This window comes from Gossypium arboreum, chromosome 12 (genome assembly GCF_025698485.1).
Source record: "Gossypium arboreum isolate Shixiya-1 chromosome 12, ASM2569848v2, whole genome shotgun sequence".
Classification (NCBI taxonomy): Eukaryota; Viridiplantae; Streptophyta; class Magnoliopsida; order Malvales; family Malvaceae; genus Gossypium; species Gossypium arboreum.
In genome coordinates this window covers 11,751,123-11,769,637 of record NC_069081.1, presented here as the reverse complement: position 1 = coordinate 11,769,637, position 18,515 = coordinate 11,751,123, and the positions used below count along the sequence as shown (strand labels likewise).

The 18,515-nt window shown below is 33.6% G+C and overlaps 1 protein-coding gene across 1 annotated transcript; it reads left to right on the top strand.

Annotated features, from left to right (window-relative positions):
- The first annotated feature begins 15,293 nt into the window (after positions 1–15,293).
- Positions 15,294–16,823, top strand: LOC108477076 (LOB domain-containing protein 41). Its single transcript, XM_017779517.2, has 2 exons — positions 15,294–15,687; positions 15,794–16,823. Exons 1-2 carry the CDS (start codon positions 15,498–15,500, stop codon positions 16,510–16,512), a joined length of 909 nt encoding a protein of 302 aa, XP_017635006.1. The 5' UTR covers positions 15,294–15,497; the 3' UTR covers positions 16,513–16,823.
- Positions 16,824–18,515: the final 1,692 nt, after the last annotated feature.

Below are 18,515 nucleotides of genomic sequence, written 5' to 3'. Positions count from 1 at the left end.
AAAATATTTTCCAGTTTCCTTCTAAGATCAAACTCTAGATTGAAGTTCAAGTGTAATTTTAATCCATTTAAGATGACCAACAACCATCCTCTTGCTTGTACCCAGCAACCCAAGGGTATGACGATTTTCACCCTCTAACCTCCTCAATAAAACTAGCAATCACATCTGTCAAGGCCTCCAACCTCCTCCAAAAATGAGCTACCAAGTCCTTAAAACTATCATGAGACACCTAACCAGCAAAATACCGAAAATTCCGAATTCTTCTACTATTTAACAAATGTCCTACCGTTAATAAAATCGATCAGTGATCTAATTTCAATTTATAAAGATGAAAAATGGTCGAAGAAGGGAAAGTGGCATCCCAAGGCCCATTACATAAACCTCTGTCCAATCATTCAAATATTATACCACAACTCCACGTAAACTTTTTACCTTTAAACTCCATATCTTTATGCTCTTGCTCAATAATGAAATTCTAAAAACAAGAACAAATCATTTTTTTCGAGATTTTCCTTTTCTTCTTATCCTCTAAGCTTATCAAAGCATTGAAATCAACCATGATCACCCACGGGCTATTTATAAAATTCGCTACGATGCTCAAATCCTCCCACAAGGCCCTCCTCTTAGCACCCTGAGGACTCCCATAGACAAACGTGAGAAAGAAAGGGCAAACAACACCCAAGATCTCAACATGAAAGACCACAAATTGTCTGTGATTCGCAATAACTTCCATTGTCACACTCGATTTCCAGCACATCCAAATACCTCTGGCACGACCACCACTAACCTTAGTTTCGAGCAGAGCAACAATATCAAGATCAAATTCCCGACAATAATATTTCTTAAATCCACTAAAATGGGGGGTCCACAACCCTAGCAATTCCATGAGGAAATTTTAAAAGACATAATTATAGGGAAAATAAGACTAACCCTTAATTCTCGATACTCTCGAACCAGGGTTAGTACACATTATATCTTCCCAGACCTCCCTTTCTCCATTAGCATCATCAACATGCACTTCATTAGCTAAAGCATCGTTTATAGCCCGAAATGTCTATTGAACTGAAACCATTGCAGCCCTCAGCTTAACCATCTTGACCCCTTTTCCTTCAAACACACGGTGAGCCTGTCCCTGTTTCATAGTCGTCGGGTCTAGTGGAAGGGAGAAGGACGACCCATCATGGTGGAGGTTAGGTGGCCTGTCATCCACTTCCTCCCCCTCACTCCGCATGATATTCGATTCTGAATTCTCATTGATACGAACAACAGACTGGTCGTAATTATTCAGAGTGCTCATACCTTTATGGACTTTGAAATTAAATGGGAGATTGAATGGGAGAGACATATTCTGATTTCCCTTAGACTGAGCCAAATTATTAGTAAATGGAATATTTGAATCTACCATAATTGTATTCCCTGTGACCCTAACACCACTACCCACACCATGGCCGCTAACCTAACTCACATTTCCAAATGTAAGAGACCCCATAGGCTCATTAATTTTCGGTCCAGATCCTCCAGCTTTCTCCTCCTCTTTCCATTTACTCACCACCTTTTTACTTCGAGACTTAGCTTGGAACACGTGCATTTTCCCCTTCTTAGAAACTATTTTAATATTTTTCCCTCCCATCATTGTTGTCACCCTCATTATTGGCCTTTAAATCCGCAATTAAAATAATACGAGATCCAAGTGATTTGTCTCCTAAAGAAGCATCCCTATCCCTAGCTACTTTCCGTCTCTTTCCTAATATGTCACCGAGGTCGATCTCCACCACCATCCACGACCCAAAATCTTCCTTAGACACCATCTCTTCCACCACCTTATTCCCATCTCGATCAGAACTCATGTTTTCCATTCCCGTATTTGTGTTCTCTCCATTCGGACAGTTTTCTTTCAAGTATCCATATCTCCTATACAGGTAACAAATGTTCGGAAGTCCCTCGCACTCAATCTGTTGAAGCGAACTTCAATCAATCCAAACTTTTGAGACTAAAGGTTTCGAAAGATCAATACACACAACCGATCTTGCAAAACGACTTCTCGTAGCATTTACAGTGTTCTCATCAATCTTAATCACCCTCTCAACTGTCTTGGCAATTGCTTGGATAATATTTTTTTATATAGCTCTTCCGATAAGCCAGGTAATCTTATCCATGCTATGACATGCATCGGATATGGCTTGGATGTCGAGAAGGAAGAAGACCAAGGTTGAACCATTAAGTAATGGCCATAAATAATCTATGGTCCTTCAAATAATATGCTTTCACATAATCTACTTCAGTCTAACATTTAACCATAAAATGAATCCATCAAATAAATCGAGCCAATTGGTTTCCAAATGCCATAATTCTTACTTAGAAGTGCATTCAAGGTTATTTTCCTCCCCAAAAGTTTTAGCACCACCGTTCTTTCCGTACTCTTCTCCAGCAAGGAACAGACTCTTTTCGAGAATTTGATTGAAGGAATACCATCAACAGACCCTGATATAACGTCCCCTTCCCCTAACTCAATATCGGCAGCCTCCAAGCTTTCCCCTACTGACTTTTCCTTCTCTGAACCACCCATCAACATATCCTTAAAGGATGCCTTCCTTCCCTCCGCAGAGTCGACGTCCATGCCCCCATCATCCGGTAGCTCATCCTTGGGAGCCGAACCTTCTTCGTGGCCCCTTAGAGATTACTATTAGCAGATCGAGGAGTAGACGAATCCATCACTTACTCTTTGCAATTCGATAGAAGCAAAAATTTAATAGAGTTATTAAACGATGGAAATTGTTGTTCAACGTTAATATTGGAAAGATTGGATACTGTAAATTCAACGTTATTAATTTCGTCAAACCGTAAAATAATACTAACGTCTGTGCATACAAACCTTAAATATATTGTTTCTATTATAAATTCTTGTAAATATATTACTACATATTGAAATTTCTTATAATTAAAAATATATTTCTTTCGGAAGAATTGCTTTCTTGTAATAAATGCAATTTCAGTTCAAAACTTTAAAATCAGATAAAAATTATGCAAGGGTAAAATAAAATACTATAATGCAATTCATTTAAAATTATTATTATGAAATTTATACTCTCTTTTAATAAAAAATTTAAGGGTGATTATTTGAGATAAAGATGGTCTTATTAATTATTTATTCTTTTAAATATAATTTTTTAAAATTTATACTTGTCATATTATGAAATGCTTCGCATAGGATAATTATTATATATGACATAATATATGTTAACTTTTTACCGATACACAATTTAGTTACATGTATAAATAAAAAATTGATTAAGACTTTAAATTTTATATAAGTATATAAATACAATAAATATAAAATTTACTGAACATGTGAACGAATTTACGTAATTTCTATCTATAGGTATATTTTAAATTAATTGTGATTATATTTGTAGGAATAAAATATTTCAAAACATAGTAGGAGTATTTTTTTTTCAAAATTTACTACTAGGAGTTTTTTTTATCAAAATTTACTACATTAATTTTTATATATTTTGTCATTGACTGTAATACATTAAAAGATATAATATCTATAATTTTATTTTTAAATAGATATTCAAGATAAAAAGATCATATATGTATAAAGAAATTAAAATATATTACTTTTAATTTATGAATTGTATTTTATTAAAATTTTTATTAATAGATTTTTTAAAATAAAAGTAAATAATTTAATCTTTTATTAAATATAGGTATAATCCACAGTCATATATCTTTTCTTGGACTAAAACTTATATCTTATTTAAAGTAATTTTTAAAAATATATATAAAAATTAATTATTATTTTCTAAAATTACAGCAATATTTATTCGAAGAAGAAATTTAAAACAAAAGAAATAATATGATTTTCTTTTAGAAATTTGAGGGAAAAATAGTGTAGTTTGTAAAAGAATTAGGTATTTGAATTTGAATAACATAAAATAATATTAAAATTTGTACATTAATACTAAAATAAAATCATATATACACTTATAAAAGAGTAAAAGGACTAAATATAATTGATAAAATTGTAGGACACAATTTTTAGTTAAAATAATATTAAATTTACCTCAAAACTATATTTATCTAAAATTTTAAATTTTACTATAATAAAAAAATCATAAAGGGATATACATTTTTGCATTAATATTAAATTACAAATATATATACATTTATAACAAGGTAAAATGACAAAAATAAAAATAAATGATAGACACTTGGTAGTCAAGATATTGACTATAGATATGGTCCCAATCCGTCGTAGAGCAATAACTGAATCCTTTTGCTATCTCCATTCTATCGATTTTGCATGCATGATAACAAACCACAAAGCTTCCTCTCACGCAGACCAGTCTAAAATATTGGGAAAGCTTCCTCTCACGCAGACCAGTCTAAAATATTGGGATTAAATCACGAAATATTAAGTTGTGGTTTTCTGGTATTTTTCATCCTTGTATAACCAATCAAAAGATTCTGAGGAAGAATAATGTAGACTAAAGAAAAGAGTGTTAGCTTGGTGAATATTTATAATCAATACATGTTGTTTTGTAAACTGAAAAATTAAGTGTTGAAAATTGAAGTATTGAATTCAAGTTATAAAACATGTTGGATAAATTACTTAAAAGTTATTACAAAATATAATTAGATTGTTTGGTAAATATAGATTTTAAATTAATATATATTCAACATTTTATCTTTCATTTTAAACATTTCACTTCATTCTAAGTAAAAGTCAAATTTTGAAAATAAGATTTTTATAGTATAATATAATACTAAAATAAATAAAATAAAATTGAAGTAATTCAAAATATTCTCCATTAAGTTATAAGTAGCTCTTATTTACTTATCATTATCACACTTTTTATAGAAAAATTTTATTGGATTATTTTAATTTGGATCAAACATGTGCAAAAAAAATTAAATAATTGAAAATATTAATTTTCAATGGATTTAATGTTTTCAACAGTTTATCAAACAAGACCTAAATCAAAAAAGTAATTGTTGGGATATTTTTAAATTTATTTATTTTATCTAAAAGTAATTGTTGGAGTAATTTTCATCTTAAAATTATTTCAAATTTACTTATCTTACAAAAATAATTTTGAAAGATAAAATAATTATTTTCCTTTAAAATAAATAAAATAATAAAGTTGAGTGTAAAATGAAATATATTTTAAAGCGAAAGTTGGTAACTGAGTACATCCTAGTGTCACGAGCCAAAGTGTAAAGCCCGTGACTGTGGCACAGGATGTGCCCCATGAAGGCCTATCGATTAAATGGAGATTATTTAGCTCACAAGAACTGGCCCGATTCAAGAACTGTTGGAGAAGCCTGTCAGATTGAAGCCTGATTGGCCCGATAATGAAGATATGGCAACATAAGCTATTTTTAGTAAATATGAGAATCATATCTTGTAGATTTGATTTGATATGATGTAATCTTGTAAATCCATAAAATTAAGGTATAGGCTAATCTTATCCGTCGATGTAATTTGATCTTGATCGTCAGTTTTGGGGGAGCTCAACTATAAATAGAGAGCTTCCTCTTCATTTGTATATCATCCATTGTAAGTTGAATTCCTAAGAGTAAAAGAATTCTTTGAGCATTTACTCAAACACTTTGTATGCATTCTTTCTATGGCTTTTTTTTGTTTTTTTATAGCTTCTTTTAGCCCAATTGCTTCTGCTATATAAATTGGTGTCTTAGAGGAATTCTAAAAGAATCCTCACTTTTGGGAGTAAAGGCTGACTTAGACAAGTTTGGAGCGAACGAATAGTCTAAGGCTGTGCGTATCTCGAGACGAAATATCTAGCCCAGTGACAAGTGGTGTCCGAGCTATTGGTTGAGAAGGCACCATTGGGATGTCAAAAGAAGTTACTGATCAGAATGAGCCAATTGAGACCCTGGAGGGCCAAAAAAGCAAGTCGTTCGAAGGACATGCTGTTAGCTTTGAAAAATTTGGGAAATCTCGAAGAGATTGTGGGTGACACAAAGAAGACGCTTGAGTTGGTTGAGGGACGCACAGATGGGTTTGACTCAATGGAAGAGTAAGTCAGAGAATTTGTGTTGGATTCTCTCAGTGCCAATGCTGAAAAGATGAATAGATTAGTTAATTCCACTACAGAAAAGCTGGCAGAGAGGGATGATGCTCTCAAGGATATGGTGCTAGCCATGAAGAAGGAAATCGAAGAGCTTAAGAGGGAGCTCACAATTTACAAAGTTACTTCGAGTAATGAGATGTTGACTTCGAGGCCGAAGCAACAAGTAATAGATGTTCCTAAACTAGAAAAGTTCAAGGATGCAAGGTCCACAAGAGATGTGGAAAGCTTCTTGTGGGAAATGGAGCAATACTTCTGAGTGATGGGTATCGAGGATGATGCCATTAAGGTAAACACAACTTCAATTTATTTTACTGATGTGGCTCTCTTGTGGTAGCATCATAGGTCCATGGATAAAAAACGTGGTGGGTACACAATTGAGACTTGGGAGGAGTTCCAAATAGAGTTGAAGAAGCAGTTTTACCCACAGTATGTCGAGAAGGAGGCTCGGGCTAAGTTGCGTCATCTTACGCAACAAGGCACTGTTCGGGAGTATGTTTGAGCATTTAGTGAGCTGATGCTTCAAATCTTTGACTTGAGCGAGAAAAAAGCATTATATTGGTTCGAAGATTGGTTAAAGTCTGGGCAAAACATGAGTTACGTAGGCAAGGAATCACCGAACTTACTACAGTCATGGCTAAAGCAGAGTCTTTTGTTGAGCTTGGTTCAACAAAAGACAAGTTCGAGTCATCTAAGCCTAATGGAAAGGGCAATGGTGAGAAGAACCATGAGAAAAAACAAAGAGGGACATAGCGACGATAGCAACAGTACCAATAGCACCAGTGGCAATGGGAAACCGCGAGATGCAAAGTGGGGATCCAACAACCCAAGGGACAAAGGGAAGAAGATAAAATGCTTCATTTGTCAAGGACCACACATGGTGTAAAAATGCTCAAAGAAATTGATAATTTCGGCTATTGAAAAGAAAGATGAGTCGGAAGAAGCAAAACATGTTGAGAAAAAGACATCAAGGGTAAATTCAATGGTGCTCTTTCCTAGAAACAGGGATGATAGAGAAAGGGTTGATGTTTGTGGACATCAACATTGCAGGTCAGAAGCGGAGTGCTCTTATTGATACGGAAAAGGCTATGAAGAAACTTAGTCTCTCGATTAGGAAATTGAATAAGAAGATCAAGATGGTAAATTTTGAGGAGGCTCCAACTGTGGGAGTAGTTCGAATTGTGGAACTACAAATCGGAGAATGGAAAGGCAAGGAAGAATTTAAGGTAATTCACTTAGATGATTACGATTATGCGTATGGGTTAAATTTCCTTAACAGGATTCAGGCAGCTCTGCATCCATAGGCCGATCAAATTCATATTGTTATCTATCCGTTATAAAAAAATTATTGTGCTAGTGCATCGGAATATAAAGGTTGGGACCAAGGTGTTGTCGTTAATCCAACTAGTCAAAAATGTTTCGTATGAGAGAAACATTATCTCAATAGAACAGAATGCTACGAAAACCACTTTAAAAAAATAAATGAAGCATGATATTGATATAAGGCCTATGAAGTCGACTGTGGAGCTGCCACCTTTAGGAAAGATGGGTTGTGTATCGAATTTCGAGGGGAAAAAAGTAATGAAAAAGCAGTCGAAACGAGTAAATCCTGTGAGTAAGGTACATTGCGAACACTTTGATAGTGTTTTAAATTCTGACTTGTTGGCTTGGCAAGGTCGTAGGGACCCTTTTAAAGTTCTTAAGCAAAGAGACCGAGGGACTATGGGCGGTACGAAGCCAAGATGCGAGAATCAAGGGGATTCCAATGGGAACAAGTCAAAATTTGGGCAAGTTAGAGCGGAGACTTCTTGCCAACGAGATGTACCAACGAGTGCAACGGTTTAAGTTAAGATGTGACAAAAGCCGAAGCAAAGGTTCTGAAGGAATGGACAACGTAATCGCAAAACAAGTCGAGAAGAAGCCAAGGCAACAAGAGAGTTCCAAGGTGAATCAAGTTATTGTTATTCGGAAGTTGCAATTAGGGCTTTGCGAGAATGGGTGAGGAAGAATGTCATGAGCCAAAGTGTAAAGCCCGTGACCATGGCACAGGATACACCTTATGGAGGTCTATCGATTAGATGGGGATCATTTAGCCCACAAGAACTGGCCCAATTCCAAGAATTGTTGGAGAAGCATGTCAGGTTGAAGCCTGGTCGGCCCAATAATGAAGATATGGCAACAAAGGTTATTTTTAGTAAATATGGGAATCATGTCTTGTAGATTTGATTTGATATGATGTAATCTTGTAAATCCCAAAAATCAAGAGATAGGCTAATCTCGTCCATCGATGTAATTTGATCTTGACCATCAGTTTTGGGGGAGCTCAACTATAAATAGAGAGCCTCCCTCTCATTTGTATCTCATCCATTGTAAGTTAAATTCTTAAGAGTAATAGAATTGTTTGAGCATTTACTCAAACACTTTGTATGCGTTCTTTCTGTGGCTTTCTGTTGTTCTTTTGTAGCTTCTTTTGGCACAATTGTTTCCGCTATACAAATTGGTGCCTTAGAAGAATTCTAAAGGAATCCTCACTTTTGGGAGTAAAGGCTGACTTAGGCGAGTTTGAAGGGAACGGATTGCCTAAGGCTGTATGGATCGCAGGACGAAAGATCTAGCCCTATAACACTAGAAGTTGTGTATATTGCCTAATTAAAATATACAAATAAAACATTATTTAATAAAATTTAAATTTTTATAAGTGGAAGTGGTAACTGAGTATTTAAACATATAAATAATTATTTTATCTTTTAAAATTTGTAAAAAAAGTATGAGTTTAATAAGTGAAATAAAAATTTAAAATGTTTATTAATTCATTGTATTTAATTTATATAAATAATTTAAAATTTATAAAATATTAAATTTATCTAATTTCAATTTTATAAAATTAATTATAAAAATCATTATTAATAAATAATTATAAAAATTTTATGAAATAAATAATAAATAGAACAAAGAACAAAAGAAATAGAAGGAACAAAAGAATTATGAATTTTTACTTAACGAATAGGGATGTTTACCATGTTTTTCAAAATTTATATTCATAGACATAAGAAGTATAAATAAATTAAAAGTCTAATTTTAATTAATATTCAAGTCCTAAAGTACATTAAAGTTATATTGATCTTGATGGAAATCCACTTAATAATAAAATATTCATAACTTTCCCTCTTAGAGGTCTATTGGTAGATAATATGCTTTATTAAAACCTTATCAAGATAAAATCCCCCATGGGAAAAAAAATAGTGAAGGAAAAATATTACACTGATCTATAATACACATAACATGATGCCTCATTAAAAATCTTACCAAGAAAATTCAATTGAGCAAAACCTCGATTAAGGAGAAAAGAGTACAGCGCGTATTTACTCCTCCTCATGACAACATCACATGATATCTCATACTTTGCATATTCCAATTTTGAATTCTAGTTTTTCAAATAATTACTTAAACGGATTTGCTAGATGCTTATATCATCATTCTTTTAAATGTCATGAGTGAGAAAGAATTTTGGGGAAATATATTTTGATTTCTTAAGGAGGTCCAACAAAGAATAAAACAAAGAATGATAACATGTTAAAAAAAATTAGAGTCCTAAAATTAAAAAAATCTAATATCATGCTGATAACATGTTATAAAATAAATAATAAATAGAACAAAGAATAAAAGAAATAGAAGAAATAAGAGAACTATGAATTTTATTCAATGAATAAGGATGTTTACAATACTTCTCCAAAGTCTATATTTATAAACATAAAAAGCATTAAAAATAAAACTCTACTTTTGAGGAATATTAGAGTCCTAAAATACATAGAAATAATCTTGATCTTAATGGACATGCACTTAATAATAAAATATTCATAACAAAAAAGTATTTATATAAATAATTAAAATTTATCTAATTTAATATTATTTATATAAATAATTATTATCTAATTTATACAAACAATCTCCCTTTTGAAAATGTTTATTTATATAATTCATGTATTAATCGCCATGTTGTATCAATTTTTTCTGGCACTTTAATTTGCTACATTTGTTACATAATTGTCTTCTTTTGAAACCAATATTATTGTACAAGTCATTAGCAATGCTAGGAAATCCCTCAACAAAGAATCGGTACATTGCTAGATTGTATATTCACTAGATTTTTCAAGACACCATTGCAATTTGTCGACCGAGCCATTACCTACCAAAGGGATACACAAAATCCTCCTAGCTTCCAAATCTGTAAAGGTACTATTGATAATATCTTCTTTCCAAGTGCCTTGCTGCTCATTAATTAAATCAGTAACTTTTTCAATACCATTCACTCTAGGTGACTGAATAAAATGTGCTTGATCCCCGATAAGTCATGTCGTATCCCATACGGGAATTGACATGTCATTACCAACTTGCCAGCAACAACCCTTCAACAAAAGCCTTTTAGCAAACCAAATGCTTCTCCAAATATTTGAAGGTTGACCTCTTAACTTTGAACTCATGAAATCTTTCTGTGCATAGTATTCAGTTATCAATATCCGTGCCACTAACGAAGTAGGATTGCGTGCCAATTGCCATCCCTACTTTGCTAGGAGAGCAATATTAAATTTAGTTAATTGCCAAAAACCCAAACCTCCATCCTCCTTAAGATTGCACAATTTCTCCCAACCACACCAATGTATACCTTGATTGAATATTTCACCACCAATGACGCACAAAAACACCTTCAATTTCTTCACAAAAGATTTTGGGCAGTAAAAAACATGACATAATATAATTTGGGATTGCTTGTAAAACAAATTTGATGAAAATTACCTTAACACCTTGTGAAAGCCAGCAATTGCACCACTCATTAATTTTGCCACAGATGCGATTTAAAATAGTACAAAAGACAAGCTTCTTATTACGACCAATCACTAGTAGAAGACATAAGTATTTGTCTAGATCCATTGAACTTCTTACCCTAAGCACCTCTTCAACTAACTGTCGATCCTCACTACTAACGTTTGAACTACAATAAACTAGAGGTTTGTCAAAGTTTATAAGTTGCCCCGAACAGTTTTTATATTCCTTCAATAAACTCTTAACATTTGTTGCCCCCACCCCCGTTGCCTCTCCAAAGATCAAACTGTCATCGACAAAAAAATAAATGCTACACCATCGACCCTGATCTACTCGCTTTTGCACCCTTAACTAACCCCTCTTGTAATGCTAAACGTAGAAATGCAGACAATCTCTCATTTCAAAATAAAAAATAAGAACAAGCTTAGTGGATCCCCCTGACGTAACCCTTACATAGAAGTAATAAGGCCTCTAGGTCATCCATCTAACACAATGGAATAGCTGATAGTTTGAACAGAACATATTTCATGATCAACTTGACCCAATTTTCCCCGAATCCCAGTTTTTGCATAACATCTTTAATTAAGTTTGATTCTACTCTATCATAGGCTTTACTCATATCAAGTTTGAACTCAAAAGCCCTACTTCTTTCTCCAACCTTCTTATTCAAAGAGTGCAACAATTCAAAAGCAACAATGACATTATCAATAATCAACCTTCTTAGCACAAACGCATTCTACCTCTCTTCAATGTAGTGCAACATTATCATTTGCATTCTATGCACAATAACATTAGTCACAATTTTAAGAAAGACATTACAAAAACTTATCGACCTAAAATGTGTCATATTAACAGGGTTCAACCTCTTCGGTATAAGAATAATATTTGTATGATTAATTTTTGACAAAGAACCCTCATTATTCAAAATATTCAAACAATAAGCACCGACATTCGTACCTTTGTATGATGCATACTTTGTACCACCGCATCAATCTCTTCTGCTGTAAATCGTGAATTCAAGAAGTCATTCATGCTTTCAGTAACATGAGTTGAAGTTTTAATCAATCCATATTCAGACATGAAGACTTTCGCACATCCCTAGACCATCTCACTAAATCCTTTCTAACCAACCGAAGTCTGTCAGAAACCAATTCCTATGCAATCTCTCAAAGTCAATGCACCTCACCTTCACATGACTCTTTAAGAATCCACGTTGCTTCAAATTTAAAACCTCAATACAAATTTTCTTTTCTTGTCATTCTGCCACAAGTGTTAATTAAGAGAGGAAAATTATCAGAAATCGAATGATCACAGTGCTTCAGGCTATAATTGGGGAATAAATCTTCCCATCCCGGAGTAGACACCCCTCTATCCAACCTTTCCTGAATATTATTACTAGCTAGTCTCTCACGTTCCCATGTAAACCATTGCCTCTCATAACCCACATCCTGCAAAACACAATCATCAAAGATCAAGTGAAAAGCTTCTATAGACCATTCATCAGTCAACCTTTCCCCTTGTTTCTTGTGGAATACATAATTTTGTTGAAATCTTCCATAACTAACAATGGGTCCCCATTATCAAATACAAGATTTCTTAACAAATCCCATGAATGATGCCTTAAATTTTCCATTAGATGTCCAGAAAACCCAACAAATCGCCACCTAATGTCTTCTAACTCCCCCTCCATTGTCACATCAATATGATTCATCAAAAATCTTCTTAACACTACTTTAACTCCTTACTTCCATCCTAAAGATAACCCTCATTTGTTTCTTTGCTACTAACATATATTCCCTCCACATCCCCCATGTCCTCCAAACTTCCTCCATTTTCAAACTATGTAGCTTAGTTTCCATAAAAAAACCATATCGAGATTAGTTACCCTCAGCATATGCCAAAGGCGATGCCTTGTTCGGGGATTCCCTAGTCCCCAAACATTTCAGCATAAGATTTCCATTACAATCAGCTGCCCTACCCTACAGAACCAGTCAATATCTCAGAATCAAGAACATAAGAAGTCCATCAGTAGTTTTCCCCAAATCCATTTCATTAAAAACTAAAGAAAACTGAGAACTGCGTTGACGCTTCTTTCCCTCTCCAATCTCCATAGGGAAATCCTCCTCTCACAACTTCTTATTCGAATCCATATTCTCTATTCCACTAATGCCAGTGTCCAACTTCCCTCCATATTCAGCCCAAGATTCACTCTCGCTAGACGCAAAAAAATCCCTATTTCAAAATAGACCTTGTATATTCGCTAACCCCTCAGTTGTCCTTTTACCCAGCGATTTCTACAATTTTTTAATCCGTGGCCTTTCTCCCTTCTCCCGTAACTAAGGACTAGTCACCACCATTGCTATTTTCGGTATTATTTTAATCGAAAAATCCCACTCAGATACCAATTTTTTTCCCATTAACGATCTTGGCTGGGCAAATCTCTCAGATTATCCCAATCAGCCATAAAAAAAGTAAAATATCGAAAGCTTTTCATATTGGAATCGCGCATAAAAGAACCATTTGTTCTCCAGAATAAGTTTCTTATGCTTCATTAACGGATTTCTCACATCAATCCTGACACGAATTCGCATATAACCCCCATACCATTTATTCAATGACTTCGCACCATACTCTAAAATTGCCCTAAAAAAGCCCCCAAATTGCCTAGCCATCATTTCTGACATTAATCCCGTCAGAAGATCATGAATCTAGACCAAAAAATCAGCCCGAAACAATGGCACAACCATGAGGTCATCCCCTTCCTTTAATCGATGAAAAAGTAGTAAATGGTTGTTGAACGTTTAGGGACTTCCATCCAAGAACCTGTCAAGATCAATCTCATAGTAAAACTGAAAGAGAAACCGCTTCTCACCCATATAAGTAATCTTAACACCCCCATGAGGGTGCCATAAATTCACCAAAGTGGTGCGCATCGCCTGAAACTGTACAACAGTGGCCATCAAGAAGCTACCCACCACATTCAGATTCACCACCTACTCCCTCACTTCCTCCTTCAATCTACTTGCCATGCCTCCTCCTCCTCCCTACCAGCAAGTGAAAGCACTGCCAAGCCTTTTTCCATCCTTTAATCATCGCTGTCAATAGCGTTCTTTTCGCCTTATCCACCGCAAAAACCACCACTTAGAGATCTATTTTGAATAGAAAACCTTCTATATTTAAGTGTAAAAGAAATTACTAGATGAATATATATTTACTTAGTTTTAATAATTTGGATATTAGTTTTGTTTTGAATGATTAGCTATATTTATTTTATGATATAAAATAATTTAATATCATATAAATTAATATTTTGAAAGAATAAATTGGTTAGAAAGATATAAAATGTTTTTAAAATTATGAAAATTAAATAAATTATTTTAAAAAATATAAGAAAAAGAGAAATGTGCAACTTCTTGCAATATTTTTAATATTTTTTAAAATTTAAAATTAATTAAATACTAAAATGTCATCGTGTCATTAAAATGAACAAACAAACCTTTCGATTATTTTTATAAAAGTAAAATTAAAACAAAATTTTTAAAAAGTTAGAAATGTAAATGAGATTAATAAAGATAACATATAAGTGTATACTAGAAATAAAACCGTATAAGAAAATTGGTTTCTCAAATAAAGAAAAATGATTTCTTTATTTATTCTACTGTAATAGATGATAAGTATGAGCTTAATGCAAATTTCAGAAAAGAAAATATATAAAAGAAACCCCTTCAAAACCGTTGGCTGATGAGCTTGTGAAGCGCCCACAGTCCCAACATTCAAATCCGGAAACCGGTTACCGGTTTTCGCTTTCCCTCTTTTAAAGTGGTTTTTGAATCAACACGAACCTCCCGAAAACCAGGAGCCTTTTTCTATATTATTTTATTCTGTTTTTCTTTAATTAAAATAAAACAGGGGCTCCCACTTCACACCCTCTACCTCATATGTGGCGATTCGACAGCACTCTGATGCCTGTACGTGTCTGCCACGCGCTACTCTCTTCCTTTCTCAATTTTTGGACCCATTTGCATGGCATCCCTTACCTTTTTCACCACCTGTCCTTATATTCAAGTATCCGTTTTACCCTTTAGAAAGCAGTAACATATCGAGCGCAAGTGGGGGTAGTTTAGTAAAAATGAGTTGTGCATCGATTTCCCCGAGAGGAGTTACGTTCCGTAAATATTTAGGTTGTCTTACGCAGAAGGGACAGTACATTAAGTACGCCTCCAATGGGGAATTGAAATTGGATTCCTTAATTGGGAGTGAGTTGCACGAGTGAGAGGGTGAGAGTAGTGAAATAGCAAAAGTATTTAAAAACATAGCAGTACCATGTTTTTATTGTTTTTTAAATAAAAATTGATTTATTTTTGAAAGCCAACCTCCTTGAATGTGGAAACCAGCGTTTTGGAAATTAAAACAACTGCGTTCCCCTGGTCCTATACCTGAAAACCCAGCGGCCATTTTTTCGTAAAAGAATATCTCTTATTTTTATATTTTCCTTTTCCGCTTCCCTTAAATACTCCAACTTCCCTCTTTTCTTCAATCCCCCCCCCCAAATTTTCTCTTTTCTTTCTCCAACTTCTCAAAATGCGCATGAGTTGTAATGGATGCCGGATTCTTCGTAAGGGCTGCAGTGAAAATTGTAGCATCAGGCCCTGTTTACAATGGATCAAAAGCCCTGAATCCCAAGCAAACGCCACCGTCTTTCTAGCCAAGTTCTATGGCCGTGCTGGCCTTATGAACCTCATCAACGCCGGCCCCGAACACCTCCGCCCTGGTCAGTTTCACTTTCCTTTCACACATCTGCTCTGTTTATTTTTAATTTACATTATTTTTAGATTACTGTCTTTTCTTTCACTGATTTCTTTTCCCTATTTATTCAGCTATTTTTAGGTCGTTATTATACGAGGCTTGTGGTCGGATAGTGAACCCGATATACGGTTCTGTCGGCTTATTATGGTCCGGAAGCTGGCAGCTTTGCCAAGCCGCCGTAGAAGCTGTGCTAAAAGGTGCTCCGATCACTCCGATTGCGTCGGAAGCCGCTGCGAATGGTCAAGGGCCGCCTCTAAAAGCATACGACATTCGTCATGTTTCCAAAGATGAAAACTCTGCAGCCTCTAACGATGTCCAACGAGTTAAGACACGGTGCCGAGTTAAAAAAACTTTGAAGCCGAAGGTGAATAACCCGGTCTTAGAGGAGGAGAACCGCAGCTCGGAACCACCCGAACCGCGGTGTTACGCTGATGAAGGGTTCGAGGGAAACCGGTCGACGAGTCACGAGTCCTCGCTGAGTCACCAATCTGAGTTGGCTGTTATGGATGGGGAAAGTAAAGAAACCTCGAGTATGATCTCAGAGGAAACAGTGGCGGCTTCGCGGCTGTTTCCGGCGGGGCCGGAGCTCGGAGGTAAGGTGTTGGAAGAAAGGACGGTGGAGGGAAGCAGCGAGATTGGGCTGGAGTTGACGCTGGGGTTTAAACCGGTGATGTCACGTGCTTGTCAGGTGGTGGTGCCTGTAAAGAAAAGGAGAGTGGAGGCATACGGCACGTTCGAGGATAGTCAAACGTGTAAGTTTGAGCTGGGTCTTGACTATCCGGCGGCTTAAATGGCTTTTATAAAAGGAAAAACAAAAGGATAGTTTGTTCCCAGTTTTGGCGGCTCGTTTCCGGCTTTTGTTTATTTTACATAGAAGAGTTGTGGATTGTTTTTTCTTTTCTTTTTTTTTTTTTTTTGTAAGTTCTTTTTGTAATTTTCCTTTTTCCCTTTATGTAAACAAAAGAAATAGTTTACATGAGTAGAAATGGTAAATTTTATAGGGGAATCATAAAGATTTTATTTCTTTTCAACTTTATTATTTTACCTAATTGGAATTGTATTATGACAATGAATGAACTATACAAAATTTTATAAAACAAACTGGGACCTTGTATTTACTCCTATTTTTGTTATTTATCGTTAAAATAATAATGTGGCATTTCTAAATTTGTATAATAAAATATTTAATTTTCTTACATATATTTTTATATAATTCAATAAACTTAATTTTTCACATTTTATATTATAGTAGCAAAGTTGAGTCGAGATTATTTTAATTTGAAAGCAATGTGTCCACAATTTAATTTGACAATTTATATATTTTTATAATTATTTATTTATATAGATTATTTATGTCAAGTTTTAATATTGTACTATTTATTTTATGTAAAAGCTTTTAACTTTAAAATATATTTATATTGTATATAAAACTTTTGATTGAATTTAAACACCAACTTAAATACCATTTTACAACTAATATTATTATCAAAGTATTTTTAATAATTTATTTAAAATACAATACTAAAGTAGAAAAGCCTCAACCATTACACAAAGAAAATGTTCCTCTTTTTTTAGTTTAAAAATAAAATTATAAATATGTTTGTTGTTAAAAATTTCACCTACACAATAGGTATGATATAATTTAGTATTAATAAAAATAATATTCTAAATCTATTTGATAGATATATTTTGATGGTTTAAAATTATAATTATTTAATAAATATAATTATATTGAAAAATTAATATTTAAATTATTAAAATATTAATCATATTAAAAATGATAGAAACGCGTGAAAAAATCAACATTTGGACTACACTAGTATAATCCTCTCCTTACATTAATATATTTTTATATTATAATTGAGATAGTATTAAGTACATTTGTAGTGTGTTTTTATTCCATAAGTAGTTTTAAAATTTTTCATTTTAAATATTTATTTTTTAATATTTTATTATACTTTATAGAACACTTGTCAACCCCGATCTTATTTGTGGAGTCTAAAAGTTTCAAGGATAGTGTACTAAATAATTTTTCAATTATAATCATATTTAAAATGTTATATATATTTATATGATTTTCAAAATGGCTTAATAAATTTTATATTTATTCCTCAAAAATATATATTTCAAGTAGACTTGATCATGACCTAAGTCACCCGCCTAATCCTGAATATCCGTCTAAAAATGGGAGGGCTCGGGAAGAATATAGGTTTGAAAAATAGGCTTAAACAAGAAATAAGGCCCATTACCTAAACGGGTCGGGCCTCAAGTAAGTTTTTTTTGGCCCAGGCCCTGCTCGACACGACCCAAATCAACCTAAACTTTCTTTTTTTTTGTTGTTTTTTGCTATCGTTTCATTGATGTTTTGCTGTTATTTCACTATTATAAATCTTATTTTATTGTTAATTTTGCTACTATTTTAGAGGCATTTGCATGCTAAGTTGCAAGTATATTAGTTTTATTTAAGTACAAAGACTATTTTTTATTGTATTTTCAATTTGTTGGAAAATATTTGTTTTGACATTTTAGTGTATTTAATGTATTATATTTAAAAATTATAGAAAAATAATGTAAAAATAATCAATACAGTGAGGTTGTGTTGGGCTCGGGTTTAACATTTTTAATCTAGGTCATGCTTGGGTCAAATTTTAGGCCCATTTTTAGGGTTGGGCCTAAAATTTTGTATTGGCGCAACCCATGATCAAGTCTAATTACAAATATGTTATATTTGCACGAAGTTTTTTTTTTCTTATTTAGGTTTTACAAATTTATAAATGTGGAATGTCTATTTTA